Here is a 20,016-nt window from a genome sequence, read left to right on the forward strand (position 1 = left end):
CTGACTGTTACTGTATATCAGGAGAGACGGTCATTCCCTCACATCCAGACCGGTAACTGTTACTGTGTATCAGGAGAGACGGTCATTCCCTCACATCCAGACCGGTGACTGTTACTGTGTATCAGGAGAGACGATCATTCCCTCACATCCAGACCGCTGACTGTTACTGTGTATCAGGAGAGACGGTCATTCCCTCACATCCAGACCTGTTACTGTGTATCAGGAGAGACGGTCATTCCCTCACATCCAGACCGGTGACTGTTACTGTGTATCAGGAGAGACGATCATTCCCTCACATCCAGACCGCTGACTGTTACTGTGTATCAGGAGAGACGGTCATTCCCTCACATCCAGACCTGTTACTGTGTATCAGGAGAGACGGTCATTCCCTCACATCCAGACCGGTGACTGTTACTGTGTATCAGGAGAGACGGTCATTCCCTCACATCCAGACCGGTGACTGTTACTGTATATCAGGAGAGACGGTCATTCCCTCACATCCAGACCTGTTACTGTGTATCAGGAGAGACGGTCATTCCCTCACATCCAGACCGGAGACTGTTACTGTGTATCAGGAGAGACGGTCATTCCCTCACATCCAGACCGGTGACTGTTACTGTATCAGGAGAGACGGTCATTCCCTCACATCCAGACCGGAGACTGTTACTGTATATCAGGAGAGACGGTCATTCCCTCACATCCAGACCGGTGACTGTTACTGTGTATCAGGAGAGACGGTCATTCCCTCACATCCAGACCGGTGACTGTTACTGTGTATCAGGAGAGACGGTCATTCCCTCACATCCAGACCGGTGACTGTTACTGCGTATCAGGAGAGACGGTCATTCCCTCACATCCAGACCGGTGACTGCTACAGTGTATCAGGAGAGACGGTCATTCCCTCACATCCAGACCGGTGACTGTTACTGTGTATCAGGAGAGACTGTCATTCCCTCACATCCAGACCGGTGACTGCTACAGTGTATCAGGAGAGACGGTCATTCCCTCACATCCAGACCGGTGACTGCTACAGTGTATCAGGAGAGACGGTCATTCCCTCACATCCAGACCGGTGACTGTTACTGTGTATCAGGAGAGACGGTCATTCCCTCACATCCAGACCGGTGACTGCTACAGTGTATCAGGAGAGACGGTCATTCCCTCACATCCAGACCGGTGACTGTTACTGTATATCAGGAGAGACAGTCATTCCCTCACATCCAGACATGTGACTGTTACTGTGTATCAGGAGAGACGGTCATTCCCTCTTATCCAGACCGCTGACTGTTACTGTGTATCAGGAGAGACGGTCATTCCCTCACATCCAGACCGGAGACTGTTACTGTGTAACAGGAGAGACGGTCATTCCCTCACATCCAGACCGGTGACTGTTACTGTGTATCAGGAGAGACGGTCATTCCCTCACATCCAGACCGGTGACTGTGTATCAGGAGAGACGGTCATTCCCTCACATCCAGACCGCTGACTGTTACTGTGTATCAGGAGAGACGGTCATTCCCTCACATCCAGACCGGAGACTGTTACTGTGTATCAGGAGAGACGGTAATTCCCTCACATCCAGACCGCTGACTGTTACTGTGTATCAGGAGAGACGGTCATTCCCTCACATCCAGACCGCTGACTGTTACTGTGTATCAGGAGAGACGGTCATTCCCTCACATCCAGACCGGTGACTGTTACTGTGTATCAGGAGAGACGGTCATTCCCTCACATCCAGACCGGAGACTGTTACTGTGTAACAGGAGAGACGGTCATTCTCTCACATCCAGACCTGTGACTGTTACTGTGTATCAGGAGAGACGGTCATTCTCTCACATGCAGACCGGTGACTGTTACTGTGTATCAGGAGAGACGGTCATTCCCTCACATACAGACCGGTGACTGTTACTGTGTATCAGGAGAGACGATCATTCCCTCACATCCAGACCGCTGACTGTTACTGTGTATCAGGAGAGACGGTCATTCCCTCACATCCAGACCGGTGACTGTGTATCAGGAGAGACGGTCATTCCCTCACATCCAGACCAGTGACTGTTACTGTATATCAGGAGAGACGGTCATTCCCTCACATCCAGACCGCTGACTGTTACTGTGTATCAGGAGAGACGGTCATTCCCTCACATCCAGACCGCTGACTGTTACTGTGTATCAGGAGAGACGGTCATTCCCTCACATCCAGACCGGTGACTGTGTATCAGAGGAGACGGTCATTCCCTCACATCCAGACCGGTGACTGTGTATCAGGAGAGACGGTCATTCCCTCACATCCAGACCGCTGACTGTTACTGTGTATCAGGAGAGACGGTCATTCCCTCACATCCAGACCGGTGACTGTTACTGTGTATCAGGAGAGACGGTCATTCCCTCACATCCAGACCGGAGACTGTTACTGTGTAACAGGAGAGACGGTCATTCTCTCACATCCAGACCTGTGACTGTTACTGTGTATCAGGAGAGACGGTCATTCTCTCACATCCAGACCGGTGACTGTTACTGTGTATCAGGAGAGACGGTCATTCCCTCACATACAGACCGGTGACTGTTACTGTGTATCAGGAGAGACGATCATTCCCTCACATCCAGACCGCTGACTGTTACTGTGTATCAGGAGAGACGGTCATTCCCTCACATCCAGACCGGTGACTGTGTATCAGGAGAGACGGTCATTCCCTCACATCCAGACCAGTGACTGTTACTGTATATCAGGAGAGACGGTCATTCCCTCACATCCAGACCGCTGACTGTTACTGTGTATCAGGAGAGACGGTCATTCCCTCACATCCAGACCGCTGACTGTTACTGTGTATCAGGAGAGACGGTCATTCCCTCACATCCAGACCGGTGACTGTGTATCGGGAGAGACGGCCATTCCCTCACATCCAGACCGGTGACTGTTACTGTGTATCAGGAGAGACGATCATTCCCTCACATCCAGACCGGTGACTGTTACTGTGTATCAGGAGAGACGGTCATTCCCTCACATCCAGACCGGTGACTGTGTATCAGAGGAGACGGTCATTCCCTCACATCCAGACCGGTGACTGTGTATCAGGAGAGACGGTCATTCCCTCACATCCAGACCGGAGACTATTACTGTGTATCAGGAGAGGCGGTCATTCCCTCACATCCAGACATGAGACTGTTACTGTGTATCAGGAGAGACGATCATTCCCTCACATCCAGACCGCTGACTGTTACTGTGTATCAGGAGAGACGGTCATTCCCTCACATCCAGACCGGTGACTGTGTATCAGGAGAGACGGTCATTCCCTCACATCCAGACCGGTGACTGTTACTGTATATCAGGAGAGACGGTCATTCCCTCACATCCAGACCGCTGACTGTTACTGTGTATCAGGAGAGACGGTCATTCCCTCACATCCAGACCGCTGACTGTTACTGTGTATCAGGAGAGACGGTCATTCCCTCACATCCAGACCGGTGACTGTGTATCAGGAGTGACGGTCATTCCCTCACATCCAGACCGGTGACTGTGTATCAGGAGAGACGGTCATTCCCTCACATCCAGACCGGTGACTGTGTATCAGGAGAGACGGTCATTCCCTCACATCCAGACCGCTGACTGTTACTGTATATCAGGAGAGACGGTCATTCCCTCACATCCAGACCGGTAACTGTTACTGTGTATCAGGAGAGACGGTCATTCCCTCACATCCAGACCGGTGACTGTTACTGTGTATCAGGAGAGACGATCATTCCCTCACATCCAGACCGCTGACTGTTACTGTGTATCAGGAGAGACGATCATTCCCTCACATCCAGACCGGTGACTGTTACTGTGTATCAGGAGAGACGGTCATTCCCTCACATCCAGACCGGTGACTGTGTATCAGGAGAGACGATCATTCCCTCACATCCAGACCGGAGACTGTTACTGTGTATCAGGAGAGACGGTCATTCCCTCACATCCAGACCGGTGACTGTTACTATGTATCAGGAGAGACGGTCATTCCCTCACATCCAGACCGGTGACTTTTACTATGTATCAGGAGAGACGGTCATTCCCTCACATCCAGACCGGAGACTGTTACTGTGTATCAGGAGAGACGGTCATTCCCTCACATCCAGACCGCTGACTGTTACTGTGTATCAGGAGAGACGATCATTCCCTCACATCCAGACCGGTGACTGTTACTGTGTATCAGGAGAGACGGTCATTCCCTCACATCCAGACCGGAGACTGTTACTGTGTATCAGGAGAGACGGTCATTCCCTCACATCCAGACCGGTGACTGTTACTGTGTATCAGGAGAGACGGTCATTCCCTCACATCCAGACCTGTGACTGTTACTATGTATCAGGAGAGACGATCATTCCCTCACATCCAGACCGGAGACTGTTACTGTGTATCAGGAGAGACGGTCATTCCCTCACATCCAGACCGCTGACTGTTACTGTGTATCAGGAGAGACGGTCATTCCCTCACATCCAGACCTGTTACTGTGTATCAGGAGAGACGGTCATTCCCTCACATCCAGGCCGCTGACTGTTACTGTGTATCAGGAGAGACGGTCATTCCCTCACATCCAGACCGGTGACTGTGTATCAGAGGAGACGGTCATTCCCTCACATCCAGACCGGTGACTGTGTATCAGGAGAGACGGTCATTCCCTCACATCCAGACCGGAGACTATTACTGTGTATCAGGAGAGGCGGTCATTCCCTCACATCCAGACCGGAGACTGTTACTGTGTATCAGGAGAGACGATCATTCCCTCACATCCAGACCGCTGACTGTTACTGTGTATCAGGAGAGACGGTCATTCCCTCACATCCAGACCGGTGACTGTGTATCAGGAGAGACGGTCATTCCCTCACATCCAGACCAGTGACTGTTACTGTATATCAGGAGAGACGGTCATTCCCTCACATCCAGACCGCTGACTGTTACTGTGTATCAGGAGAGACGGTCATTCCCTCACATCCAGACCGCTGACTGTTACTGTGTATCAGGAGAGACGGTCATTCCCTCACATCCAGACCGGTGACTGTTACTGTATCAGGAGAGACGGTCATTCCCTCACATCCAGACCGGTGACTGCTACAGTGTATCAGGAGAGACGATCATTCCCTCACATCCAGACCGGTGACTGCTACAGTGTATCAGGAGAGACGGTCATTCCCTCACATCCAGACCGCTGACTGTTACTGTGTATCAGGAGAGACGGTCATTCCCTCACATCCAGACCGGTGACTGTTACTGTGTATCAGGAGAGACGGTCATTCCCTCACATCCAGACCGGTGACTGTGTATCAGGAGAGACGGTCATTCCCTCACATCCAGACCGGAGACTATTACTGTGTATCAGGAGAGGCGGTCATTCCCTCACATCCAGACCGGAGACTGTTACTGTGTATCAGGAGAGACGATCATTCCCTCACATCCAGACCGCTGACTGTTACTGTGTATCAGGAGAGACGGTCATTCCCTCACATCCAGACCGGTGACTGTGTATCAGGAGAGACGGTCATTCCCTCACATCCAGACCAGTGACTGTTACTGTATATCAGGAGAGACGGTCATTCCCTCACATCCAGACCGCTGACTGTTACTGTGTATCAGGAGAGACGGTCATTCCCTCACATCCAGACCGCTGACTGTTACTGTGTATCAGGAGAGACGGTCATTCCCTCACATCCAGACCGGTGACTGTGTATCAGAGGAGACGGTCATTCCCTCACATCCAGACCGGTGACTGTGTATCAGGAGAGACGGTCATTCCCTCACATCCAGACCGCTGACTGTTACTGTGTATCAGGAGAGACGGTCATTCCCTCACATCCAGACCGGTGACTGTTACTGTGTATCAGGAGAGACGGTCATTCCCTCACATCCAGACCGGTGACTGTGTATCAGGAGAGACGGTCATTCCCTCACATCCAGACCGGTGACTGTGTATCAGGAGAGACGGTCATTCCCTCACATCCAGACCGGAGACTATTACTGTGTATCAGGAGAGGCGGTCATTCCCTCACATCCAGACCGGAGACTGTTACTGTGTATCAGGAGAGACGATCATTCCCTCACATCCAGACCGCTGACTGTTACTGTGTATCAGGAGAGACGGTCATTCCCTCACATCCAGACCGGTGACTGTGTATCAGGAGAGACGGTCATTCCCTCACATCCAGACCAGTGACTGTTACTGTATATCAGGAGAGACGGTCATTCCCTCACATCCAGACCGCTGACTGTTACTGTGTATCAGGAGAGACGGTCATTCCCTCACATCCAGACCGGTGACTGTGTATCAGGAGTGACGGTCATTCCCTCACATCCAGACCGGTGACTGTGTATCAGGAGAGACGGTCATTCCCTCACATCCAGACCGGTGACTGTGTATCAGGAGAGACGGTCATTCCCTCACATCCAGACCGCTGACTGTTACTGTATATCAGGAGAGACGGTCATTCCCTCACATCCAGACCGTTAACTGTTACTGTGTATCAGGAGAGACGGTCATTCCCTCACATCCAGACCGGTGACTGTTACTGTGTATCAGGAGAGACGATCATTCCCTCACATCCAGACCGCTGACTGTTACTGTGTATCAGGAGAGACGGTCATTCCCTCACATCCAGACCTGTTACTGTGTATCAGGAGAGACGGTCATTCCCTCACATCCAGACCGGTGACTGTTACTGTGTATCAGGAGAGACGATCATTCCCTCACATCCAGACCGGAGACTGTTACTGTGTATCAGGAGAGACGGTCATTCCCTCACATCCAGACCGGTGACTGTTACTGTGTATCAGGAGAGACGGTCATTCCCTCACATCCAGACCGCTGACTGTTACTGTGTATCAGGAGAGACGGTCATTCCCTCACATCCAGACCTGTTACTGTGTATCAGGAGAGACGGTCATTCCCTCACATCCAGACCGGAGACTGTTACTGTGTATCAGGAGAGACGGTCATTCCCTCACATCCAGACCGGTGACTGTTACTGTATCAGGAGAGACGGTCATTCCCTCACATCCAGACCGGTGACTGCTACAGTGTATCAGGAGAGACGATCATTCCCTCACATCCAGACCGGTGACTGCTACAGTGTATCAGGAGAGACGGTCATTCCCTCACATCCAGACCGGTGACTGTTACTGTGTATCAGGAGAGACGGTCATTCCCTCACATCCAGACCGGTGACTGCTACAGTGTATCAGGAGAGACGGTCATTCCCTCACATCCAGACCGGTGACTGTTACTGTATATCAGGAGAGACAGTCATTCCCTCACATCCAGACATGTGACTGTTACTGTGTATCAGGAGAGACGGTCATTCCCTCACATCCAGACCGGAGACTGTTACTGTGTAACAGGAGAGACGGTCATTCCCTCACATCCAGACCGGTGACTGTTACTGTGTATCAGGAGAGACGGTCATTCCCTCACATCCAGACCGGTGACTGTGTATCAGGAGAGACGGTCATTCCCTCACATCCAGACCGCTGACTGTTACTGTGTATCAGGAGAGACGGTCATTCCCTCACATCCAGACCGGAGACTGTTACTGTGTATCAGGAGAGACGGTAATTCCCTCACATCCAGACCGCTGACTGTTACTGTGTATCAGGAGAGACGGTCATTCCCTCACATCCAGACCGCTGACTGTTACTGTGTATCAGGAGAGACGGTCATTCCCTCACATCCAGACCGGTGACTGTTACTGTGTATCAGGAGAGACGGTCATTCCCTCACATCCAGACCGGAGACTGTTACTGTGTAACAGGAGAGACGGTCATTCTCTCACATCCAGACCTGTGACTGTTACTGTGTATCAGGAGAGACGGTCATTCTCTCACATCCAGACCGGTGACTGTTACTGTGTATCAGGAGAGACGGTCATTCCCTCACATACAGACCGGTGACTGTTACTGTGTATCAGGAGAGACGGTCATTCCCTCACATCCAGACCGGAGACTGTTACTGTGTATCAGGAGAGACGGTCATTCCCTCACATCCAGACCGGAGACTGTTACTGTATATCAGGAGAGACGGTCATTCCCTCACATCCAGACCGGTGACTGTTACTGTGTATCAGGAGAGACGGTCATTCCCTCACATCCAGACCGCTGACTGTTACTGTGTATCAGGAGAGACGGTCATTCCCTCACATCCAGACCTGTGACTGTTACTGTGTATCAGGAGAGACGGTCATTCCCTCACATCCAGGCCGCTGACTGTTACTGTGTATCAGGAGAGACAATCATTCCCTCACATCCAGACCGCTGACTGTTACTGTGTATCAGGAGAGACGGTCATTCCCTCACATCCAGACCGCTGACTGTTACTGTGTATCAGGAGAGACGGTCATTCCCTCACATCCAGACCGCTGACTGTTACTGTGTATCAGGAGAGACGGTCATTCCCTCACATCCAGACCTGTGACTGTTACTGTGTATCAGGAGAGACGGTCATTCCCTCACATCCAGGCCGCTGACTGTTACTGTGTATCAGGAGAGACAATCATTCCCTCACATCCAGACCGCTGACTGTTACTGTGTATCAGGAGAGACGGTCATTCCCTCACATCCAGACCGGTGACTGTGTATCAGGAGTGACGGTCATTCCCTCACATCCAGACCGGTGACTGTGTATCAGGAGAGACGGTCATTCCCTCACATCCAGACCGGTGACTGTGTATCAGGAGAGACGGTCATTCCCTCACATCCAGACCGGTGACTGTTACTGTGTATCAGGAGAGACGATCATTCCCTCACATCCAGACCGCTGACTGTTACTGTGTATCAGGAGAGACGGTCATTCCCTCACATCCAGACCGCTGACTGTTACTGTGTATCAGGAGAGACGATCATTCCCTCACATCCAGACCGCTGACTGTTACTGTGTATCAGGAGAGACGGTCATTCCCTCACATCCAGACCTGTTACTATGTATCAGGAGAGACGGTCATTCCCTCACATCCAGACCGGTGACTGTTACTGTGTATCAGGAGAGACGATCATTCCCTCACATCCAGACCGCTGACTGTTACTGTGTATCAGGAGAGACGGTCATTCCCTCACATCCAGACCGGTGACTGTTACTGTATATCAGGAGAGACGGTCATTCCCTCACATCCAGACCGCTGACTGTTACTGTGTATCAGGAGAGACGATCATTCCCTCACATCCAGACCGCTGACTGTTACTGTGTATCAGGAGAGACGGTCATTCCCTCACATCCAGACCGGTTACTGTGTATCAGGAGAGACGGTCATTCCCTCACATCCAGACCGGTGACTGTTACTGTATATCAGGAGAGACGGTCATTCCCTCACATCCAGACCGCTGACTGTTACTGTGTATCAGGAGAGACGGTCATTCCCTCACATCCAGACCGCTGACTGTTACTGTGTATCAGGAGAGACGGTCATTCCCTCACATCCAGACCGGTGACTGTGTATCAGGAGTGACGGTCATTCCCTCACATCCAGACCGGTGACTGTGTATCAGGAGAGACGGTCATTCCCTCACATCCAGACCGGTGACTGTGTATCAGGAGAGACGGTCATTCCCTCACATCCAGACCGCTGACTGTTACTGTATATCAGGAGAGACGGTCATTCCCTCACATCCAGACCGGTAACTGTTACTGTGTATCAGGAGAGACGGTCATTCCCTCACATCCAGACCGGTGACTGTTACTGTGTATCAGGAGAGACGATCATTCCCTCACATCCAGACCGGTGACTGTTACTGTGTATCAGGAGAGACGGTCATTCCCTCACATCCAGACCTGTTACTGTGTATCAGGAGAGACGGTCATTCCCTCACATCCAGACCGCTGACTGTTACTGTGTATCAGGAGAGACGGTCATTCCCTCACATCCAGACCTGTTACTGTGTATCAGGAGAGACGGTCATTCCCTCACATCCAGACCGGTGACTGTTACTGTGTATCAGGAGAGACGATCATTCCCTCACATCCAGACCGCTGACTGTTACTGTGTATCAGGAGAGACGATCATTCCCTCACATCCAGACCGCTGACTGTTACTGTGTATCAGGAGAGACGGTCATTCCCTCACATCCAGACCTGTTACTGTGTATCAGGAGAGACGGTCATTCCCTCACATCCAGACCGGTGACTGTTACTGTATATCAGGAGAGACGGTCATTCCCTCACATCCAGACCGCTGACTGTTACTGTGTATCAGGAGAGACGGTCATTCCCTCACATCCAGACCGGTGACTGTTACTGTATATCAGGAGAGACGGTCATTCCCTCACATCCAGACCTGTTACTGTGTATCAGGAGAGACGGTCATTCCCTCACATCCAGACCGGAGACTGTTACTGTGTATCAGGAGAGACGGTCATTCCCTCACATCCAGACCGGTGACTGTTACTGTATCAGGAGAGACGGTCATTCCCTCACATCCAGACCGGAGACTGTTACTGTATATCAGGAGAGACGGTCATTCCCTCACATCCAGACCGGTGACTGTTACTGTGTATCAGGAGAGACGGTCATTCCCTCACATCCAGACCGGTGACTGCTACAGTGTATCAGGAGAGACGGTCATTCCCTCACATCCAGACCGGTGACTGCTACAGTGTATCAGGAGAGACGGTCATTCCCTCACATCCAGACCGGTGACTGTTACTGTGTATCAGGAGAGACGGTCATTCCCTCACATCCAGACGGCTGACTGTTACTGTATATCAGGAGAGACGGTCATTCCCTCACATCCAGACCGGTGACTGTTACTGTATATCAGGAGAGACAGTCATTCCCTCACATCCAGACATGTGACTGTTACTGTGTATCAGGAGAGACGGTCATTCCCTCACATCCAGACCGGTGACTGTTACTGTGTATCAGGAGAGACGGTCATTCCCTCTTATCCAGACCGCTGACTGTTACTGTATCAGGAGAGACGGTCATTCCCTCACATCCAGACCGGTGACTGTTACTGTGTATCAGGAGAGACGGTCATTCCCTCACATCCAGACCGGTGACTGTTACTGTGTAACAGGAGAGACGGTCATTCCCTCACATCCAGACCGGAGACTGTTACTGTGTATCAGGAGAGACGGTCATTCCCTCACATCCAGACCGGAGACTGTTACTGTGTAACAGGAGAGACGGTCATTCCCTCACATCCAGACCGCTGACTGTTACTGTGTATCAGGAGAGACGGTCATTCCCTCACATCCAGACCGCTGACTGTTACTGTGTATCAGGAGAGACGGTCATTCCCTCACATACAGACCGGTGACTGTTACTGTGTATCAGGAGAGACGGTCATTCCCTCACATCCAGACTGCTGACTGTTACTGTATATCAGGAGAGACGGTCATTCCCTCACATCCAGACCGGTGACTGTGTACCAGGAGAGACGGTCATTCCCTCACATCCAGACCGGAGACTGTTACTGTGTATCAGGAGAGACGGTCATTCCCTCACATCCAGACCGGAGACTTACTGTGTATCAGGAGAGACGGTCATTCCCTCACATCCAGACCGGAGACTGTTACTGTGTATACAATACATCATGACCTCTGACTCCTGCCTTGTGGTTCTGTATAGGGTATGTTGAATTATTAAGTAAATGTATAAATAATGTAGCAGAAGATGTTTTAGTGCAGTGACCTCCAGCGAGTTCTGTGCATCTGTAAGTGTGGGGTGAAGTGTTCTGGTCTCCTCGCACGTCGGTGGTCAGCCTGTGTCTACCCACAGCCACCGTTTGCCGTAAGTGGGATTGCTATATATTGCGCATATTGAATTGTGTTTGATCTGTGCCCGTCACCCTCCTTTCCTTAAAGCTGCTGTAAGCAGACCATTCAGGTTTATATGGTTTCCTATAGCTACAATGACTTCATCAGACCTAGATATGGGGGGTCATTCCGAGTTGATCGCTCGCTAGCAGTTTTTAGCAGCCGTGCAAACGCTATGCCGCCGCCCACTGGGAGTGTATTTTAGCTTAGCAGAAGTGCGAACGAAAGGATCACAGAGCGGCTACAAAATAATTTTGTGCGGTTTCAGAGTAGCTCAAAACCTACTCAGCGCTTGTGATCACTTCAGACTATTCAGTTTCGGATTTGACGTCACAAACCCGCCCAGCCACACCTGCGGTCAGTTTCCACCCAAAAACGACCACTTACTGTCAATCACTCTGCGGCAAGCAGTACGACTGAAATGCATCGCTAGACCCTGTGCAAAACAACATCGTCCGTTGTGCCCATACGTCGCGCGTGCGCATTGTGCCGCACTGCAGTTTTTTTAGCCTGATCGCTGCGAACAAATGCAGCTAGCGATCAACTCGGAGTGACCCCCCATGGTTCTGTATTACTGTCACAGAAACTGGCCAACCTGTGGCTCTCCGGCTGTTGTGAAACCACAAGTTCCAGCATGCCATACTACAGCCTTGCTATTGGGAAACGCTAAAACTGTGGCAGGGCATGCTGGGATGTGTAGTTTCACCACAGCTGGAGAGCCGCAGGTTGGCCAGGCCCGTTTTAGGGGTTTAGGTAACATTAAATCAGCAGAATTTATATCTTTTTGTGGACAAAGCGTTAATTTGCTGCACTGCTTAAACAACCCCCCAATTACACCCCCTGTAAGGGGGAAGTGTTGCATGCCTCAGGAGAAAATAACATGCTGGATGGAAATGAAGGGAATATTTCCTGCATTGTCATACCGTGCTGATATCAGACGTAATTATATGTTTATGTGCGGCTCTATGTCAGGGTTATTCTGTACCGGTAGGCTGGGGGAACGCGGATTACCTTATTCCCCAACAACTGCAGTCATCTGAGATTTTCCTAGTAAGTTTCGCCATCTTGACGCGCTCACCTCCAATCTATTACACTTCAGTGAAACTTTTGGTGCTGGGAGATAATGCGACCATTTTCACGCCTCATAAAGCCTCCATTTCTCCCATCCCGTTACAGCGGGCACTGCCGCCCCAATAAAGCAGCATCTTTTATGTTTATAAGGTTCTGACTGTGGTTGTTATGTGTGCGTAGAATCGTTCTGCCTGGCTGACGTAATTAACTGCTCTCATTCCCCTTTTCCGGCAGGCTTCCGGAGGTGCGGATTTCAGACAACGGCCCCTACGAGTGCCACGTTGGGATATACGACAGGGCTACACGGGAGAAGGTGGTGCTGGCGTCTGACAACGTATTCCTCAACGTCATGTGTGAGTATCGCATGCTGTGATGGCTGGTTCTCCAGAGAAAGGGGGGCGCTCCCTGTCTGTCCGTTCAGGGGATTGTGTAACACTTTATAAGCACGCTTCTGTAAATTGTCTCCCTGTGATGTAACAAGGATGTAATGACGGCTGTGCTGTGTATACAGCAATTCTTATTATGTTGGCTCTGTGTGCAAGCTCTCACGGGCAGGGCCCTTCGTCCTCTTGTACTCAGCAGTTACCATGACTCCTGTTCTCCTTACCATTTGTCCCCAAGGGGGAGATTTATCAAAGCTTGGAGAGAGATTATGTACCAATCAATCCGCGCCTGTCATTTTCTGAAAAATGGCCTGTAATATGACAATTAGGAGCTGATTGGCTGGTAGTTATCGCTCTCCACTTTATCTCTCTCCAAGCGTCGATAAATCTCCCTTTATCTCTCTCCCAGCTTTGATAAATCTAGCCCGAAGTCTGTTCAGCGACTCTTATTCTCTGCCCTCACGTTAAATTTTGTACAGGCTCATCGATCTGTCCATCGCCATACACTTTCCATAGGCTGTAATTGCAGTAGTGCAGGCCTGGCCAACCTGTGGCTCTCCAGATGTTGTGAAACTACACATCCCAGCATGCCCTGCCACAGTTTTAGCATTCCCTAATAGCAACACTGTGGAAAGGCATGATGGGACTTGTAGTTTTACAACAGCTAGAGAGCCACAGGTTGGCCAGGCCTGCAGTAGTGACACCTGCAGGTGAGAAGAAGGTACTGCAGTGCAAAAAAACTGATTTAATGAAGTGCGAGATCCCACGAAAGATGTGTTCCAGCGAGATCTTTATGTACTAAGCACGCCTGTTCCTTACGCTTCATATTTTCTGGTTTCTTGTTCGTGATCTGTATGTTCATACATAGCCTCTTATAGTAATGTGACCTCATATACGTCTACTGGGCTGACGTCCTGTATCGGCATTCTCTATAAATCTGTATACTGACCAGGGTCGGACTGGCCCACAAGGGTACCAGGGAAACCACCGGTAGGCCCCACTGCCTGGGGGGCCCTCCTCCTCTAGGGATCAGGTTCCAGACTGTGCACTTGTATTATACATGGTAGATATGTTGCATTACACTGCACTAAACTATTGTGTATTTCAAGCCTCTGTGGAGGCTGGCCACACCCCCTTTGTAGGATGGCCACACCCCTAAGTATGGGCCCCTATCCTTGTATTCCCCCGGTGGGCCCATCATGTCCCAGCCCGACACTGATACTGACTCCTCACCAGACACTCCCTCTGCCCATGTGAGCCATATAATTATGGGGAGGGGGTGCCGCTGTAACCTGTGCCAGGCCTGGCACTGCCAGCCACTCTCCTGCCCCTTGGCACCCGTCAGCTGAGATCTTCCTGCCGTTCTGTAATGAGCAGAGCGCATGCTGAATAAATCAGGATGAATAGTATTACGTATAATCTCGTGTATCGATCCTGTGACTGTAGGTAATGATTTACCTCTGTGCCCCCTTTCCTCGCCCCCGTGGGAATACTCCGTGGGTGGATGCTTAGTAAATAAGGTTTATTAATAACATGAGAAGTATATTACAGGATGTCTGGCTGCCGCTCGCACCTCTGATATTACCCGGTGCGTGTGTTACACGTGTGATCGCTGTAATCACGGCGTGACAGGAGAAGTGTGGACGCAGAAGCCGTGGGGGGTATAGGGGGAGAATGGGAACTAAATGCGCACAGTCTCATCCTAGTACACTACTGGTTCCGTCTGTTTATATTACACCCCTCCAGGTCAGTTTTGGTTTATCACACCCCTAGAGGTAGATTTACTAAAGTTTCTAAAGCAGGCGAATGGAGGTGTTGCCCAGAGCAACCAATTAGATGTATCATTTTCTAGAATGCAATAGACAAATTGACAGCTAGAACCTGATTGGTTGCTGTAGGCAACACCTCCACTAATTCTTGAAGATTTAGGAAATCTTCAACCTACTCTGAGATCTGTATATCACACTCCCCTAATCCACTCTCTGTATATCACCCCCCCCCCCCACCCCCCAGTCTGCTCTCTCTGTATATCACCCCCTTCCCCCCTCCACCCCAGTCTGCTCTCTGTGTATCACCCCCCCCCCCGTAATATACTCTCTGTATCACCCCCCCCATAATCTACTCTCTGTATATCACACTCCCCTAATCCACTTTCTGTATATCACCTCCCCCCCCCCCAACCCCCCAGTCTGCTCTCTCTGTATATCACCCCCTTCCCCCCTCCACCCCAGTCTGCTCTCTGTGTATCACCCCCCCGTAATATACTCTCTGTATCACCCCCCCCCCCCAATCTACTCTCTGTATAGCACACTCCCCTAATCCACTCTCTGTATATCACCTCCCCCCCACCCCCCAGTCTGCTCTCTGTGTATCACCCCCCCCTCCCGTAATATAATCTTTGTATCACCCCCCCCCCCCTCTAATCTACTCTCTGTATATCACACTCCCCTAATCCACTCTGTAATCACCTCCCCCCCCCCCCCCAGTCTGCTCTCTGTATATCACCCCCTCCCCCCCCCCAGTCTGCTCTCTGTGTATCACCCCCCCCCCATAATATACTCTCTGTATCACCCCCCCCCCCCCCTCTAATCTACTCTCTGTATATCACACTCCCCTAATCCACTCTCTGTATATCGCCTCCCCACACCAGTCTGCTCTCTGTGTATCACCCCCCCCCCCCCGTAATATACTCTCTGTATCACACCCCCCCTCTAATATACTCTCTGTATATCACACTCCCCTAATCCACTCTCTGTATATCACCTCCCCCACACCAGTCTGCTCTCTGTGCAATATCCCCCCTAATCTACTCTCTGTATATCACACTCCCCTGATCCACTTTCTGTATATCACCTCCCCCCCCCCCCCACCCCCCAGTCTGCTCTCTCTGTATATCACCCCCATCCCCCCTCCACCCCAGTCTGCTCTCTGTGTATCACCCCCCGTAATATACTCTCTGTATCACCCCCCCCCCTCTAATCTACTCTCTGTATATCACACTCCCCTAAACCACTCTCTGTATATCACCTCCCCCCCACCTCCCAGTCTGCTCTGTGTATCACCCCCCCCCCTCCCGTAATATAATCTTTGTATCACCCACCCTCTAATCTACTCTCTGTATATCACACTCCCCTAATCCACTCTCTGTATATCACCTCCCCCACCCCAGTCTGCTCTCTCTGTATATCACCCCCTTCCCCCCCCACCCCAGTCTGCTCTCTGTGTATCACCCCCCCCCCCATAATATACTCTCTGTATCACCCCCCCCCCTCTCTAATCTACTCTCTGTATATCACACTCCCCTAATCCACTCTCTGTATATCGCCTCCCCCACACCAGTCTGCTCTCTGTGTATCACCCCCCCTGTAATATACTCTCTGTATCACCCCCCCCCTCTAATCTACTCTCTGTATATCACACTCCCCTAATCCACTCTGTAATCACCCCCCCCCAGTCTGCACTCTCTGTATATCACCCCCTTTCCCCCCCCCAGTCTGCTCTCTGTGTATCACCCCCCCCCCAGTCTGCTCTCTGTGTATCACCCCCCCCCCCCCATAATATACTCTCTGTATATCACACTCCCCTAATCCACTCTCTGTATATCGCCTCCCCACACCAGTCTGCTCTCTGTGTATCACCCCCCCCCCCCCCCGTAATATACTCTCTGTATCACCCCCCCCCCCCTCTAATATACTCTCTGTATATCACACTCCCCTAATCCACTCTCTGTATATCACCTCCCCCACACCAGTCTGCTCTCTGTGCAATATCCCCCCTAATATACTCTCTGTATATCACCTCCCCTAATCTACTGTCTGTATCACATCCCCTAATCTGCTCTCTGTATCACATCCCCCTAATATAATCTCTGTATCACCCCCCCCTAATATACTCTCTGTATCACACGCCGCTAATCTGCTCTCTGTATCACCCCCCCTAATCTACTCTCTGTGTCACACACCCTAATTTACTCTCTGTATCACCCCCCAATGTACTGTCTGTATCACCGCCCCAATCTACTATCTGTATCGCACCTCCTAATTTACTCTGTGTCACACCACCTTAATTTACTCTGTATCACCCCCCCAATGTACTCTCTGTATCACCCCCCCCCCCAAAATCTACTCTATGTATCACATCCCCCTAATCTACTCTCTGTGTCACGCACCCCTAATCTACTCTCTGTATCACATCCCCCTAATCTACTGTCTGTATCATGCACCCCAATCTACTCTCTGTATCACACACCCCTAATCTACTCTCTGTATCACACACACCCCTAATCTACTCTCTGTATCACACACCCCTAATCTGCTCTCTGTATCACATCCCCCTAATCTACTGTCTGTATCACCCCCCCCTAATCTGCTCTCTGTATCACATCCCCCTAATCTACTGTCTGTATCACACCCCCCTAATCTACTGTCTGTATCACCACCTTAATCTACTCTCTGTATCACACCCCCTAATCTACTGTCTGTATCACCCCCCCTAATCTACTCTCTGTATCACACACCCCTAATCTGCTCTCTGTATCACACACCCCTAATCTGCTCTCTGTATCACATCCCCCTAATCTACTGTCTGTATCACACCCCCTAATCTACTCTGTATCACACACCCCTAATCTACTCTCTGTATCACACACCCCTAATCTGCTCTCTGTATCACATCCCCCTAATCTACTCTCTGTATCACATCCCCCTAATCTACTCTCTGTATCACCCCCCTAATCTACTCTCTGTATCACCCCCCCTAATCTACTCTCTGTATCACATCCCCCTAATCTACTCTCTGTATCACATCCCCCTAATCTACTCTCTGTATCACCACCCCCTAATCTACTCTCTTTATCACATCCCCCTAATCTACTCTCTGTGTCACATCCCCCTAATCTACTCTCTGTATCACATCCCCCTAATCTACTCTCTGTATCACCACCCCCTAATCTACTTTCTGTATCACCACCCCCTAATCTACTGTCTGTATCACACCCCCTAATCTACTGTCTGTATCACACCCCCTAATCTACTTTCTGTATCACACCCCCTAATCTACTGTCTGTATCACACCCCCTTAATCTACTCTCTGTATCACACACCCCAATCCACTCTCTGTATCACCCCCCCTAATCTACTCTCTGTATCACCCCCCCTAATCTACTCTCTGTATCACCCCCCCCTAATCTACTGTCTGTATCACCCCCCCCCCTAATCTACTGTCTGTATCACACACACACACCCTAATCTACTATCTGTATCACACACCCTAATCTACTCTGTATCACACACCCTAATCTACTCTCTGTATCACACCCCCTAATCTACTCTCTGTATCACCCCCCCTAATCTACTCTCTGTATCACCCCCCCCTAATCTACTGTCTGTATCACCCCCCCCCCCTAATCTACTGTCTGTATCACACACACACCCTAATCTACTATCTGTATCACACACCCTAATCTGCTCTGTATCACACACCCTAATCTACTCTCTGTATCACACCCCCTAATCTACTCTCTGTATCACACCCCCTAATCTACTCTCTGTATCACACCCCCTAATATACTGTCTGTATCACACACCCCTAATATACTGTCTGTATCACACACCCCTAATCTGCTCTCTGTATCACATCCCCCTAATCTACTCTCTGTATCACATCCCCCTAATCTACTCTCTGTATCACATCCCCCTAATCTACTCTCTGTATCACATCCCCCTAATCTACTGTCTGTATCACACCCCCTAATCTACTGTCTGTATCACACCCCCTAATGTACTGTCTGTATCACACCCCCTAATGTACTGTCTGTATCACACCCCCTAATCTACTGTCTGTATCACACCCCCTAATCTACTGTCTGTATCACGCCCCCTAATCTACTCTCTCTATCACACACCCTAATCTACTGTCTGTATCACGCCCCCTAATCTGCTCCCTTTATCACACACCCTAATTTACTCTCTGTATCACATCCCCCTAATTTACTCTCTGTATCACTCACCCTAATCTACTCTCTGTATCACTCACCCTAATCTACTGTCGGTATCACACACCCCCCTAATCTACTGTCGGTATCACACCCCCCTAATCTACTCTCTGTATCACTCACCCTAATCTACTCTCTGTATCACAACCCCCTAATCTACTCTCTGTATCACCCCCCCCAATCTACTCTCTGTATCACACACCCCAGTCTCTCTCACCCCCCCTAATCTACTCTTTGTATCACACCCCCTAATCTACTCTTTGTATCACATCCCCCTAATCTACTCTCTGTATCACACACCCCTAATCTACTCTCTGTATCACACCCCCCTAATCTACTCTCTGTATCACACACCCCTAATCTACTCTCTGTATCACCCCCCCCCCCCAATTTACTCTCTGTATCACACACCCTAATTTACTGTGTCACACACCCTAATCTACTCTCTGTATCACTCACCCTAATCTACTCTCTGTATCACATCCCCTAATCTACTGTCTGTATCACACACCCCTAATCTACTCTCTGTATCACCCCCCCAATCTGCTCTCTGTATCACACACCCCTAATCTACTCTCTGTATCACACACCCCAGTCTCTCTCACCCTCCCCCCTAATCTACTCTTTGTATCACACCCCCTAATCTACTCTTTGTATCACATCCCCCTAATCTACTCTCTGTATCACACCCCCTAATCTACTCTCTATATCACACACCCCTAATCTACTCTCTGTATCACACACCCCTAATCTACTCTCTGTATCCCCCCCCCATTTACTCTGTATCACACACCCTAATTTAC

General features: G+C 50.3%; 1 protein-coding gene across 2 annotated transcripts in view; it reads left to right on the top strand.

Annotated features, from left to right (window-relative positions):
* IGSF21 (immunoglobin superfamily member 21) overlaps positions 1-20,016 on the top strand; it is a 555,163-nt gene that overhangs the window by 300,316 nt on the left and 234,831 nt on the right. For both annotated transcript variants that reach the window (XM_063942118.1, XM_063942117.1), the window contains exon 4: positions 13,073-13,191. In XM_063942118.1, coding sequence (XP_063798188.1) covers positions 13,073-13,191 — 119 coding nt within the window. The remainder of the gene's footprint in view (positions 1-13,072; positions 13,192-20,016) is intronic.

This window comes from Pseudophryne corroboree, chromosome 10 (genome assembly GCF_028390025.1).
Source record: "Pseudophryne corroboree isolate aPseCor3 chromosome 10, aPseCor3.hap2, whole genome shotgun sequence".
Taxonomy (NCBI): domain Eukaryota; kingdom Metazoa; phylum Chordata; class Amphibia; order Anura; family Myobatrachidae; genus Pseudophryne; species Pseudophryne corroboree.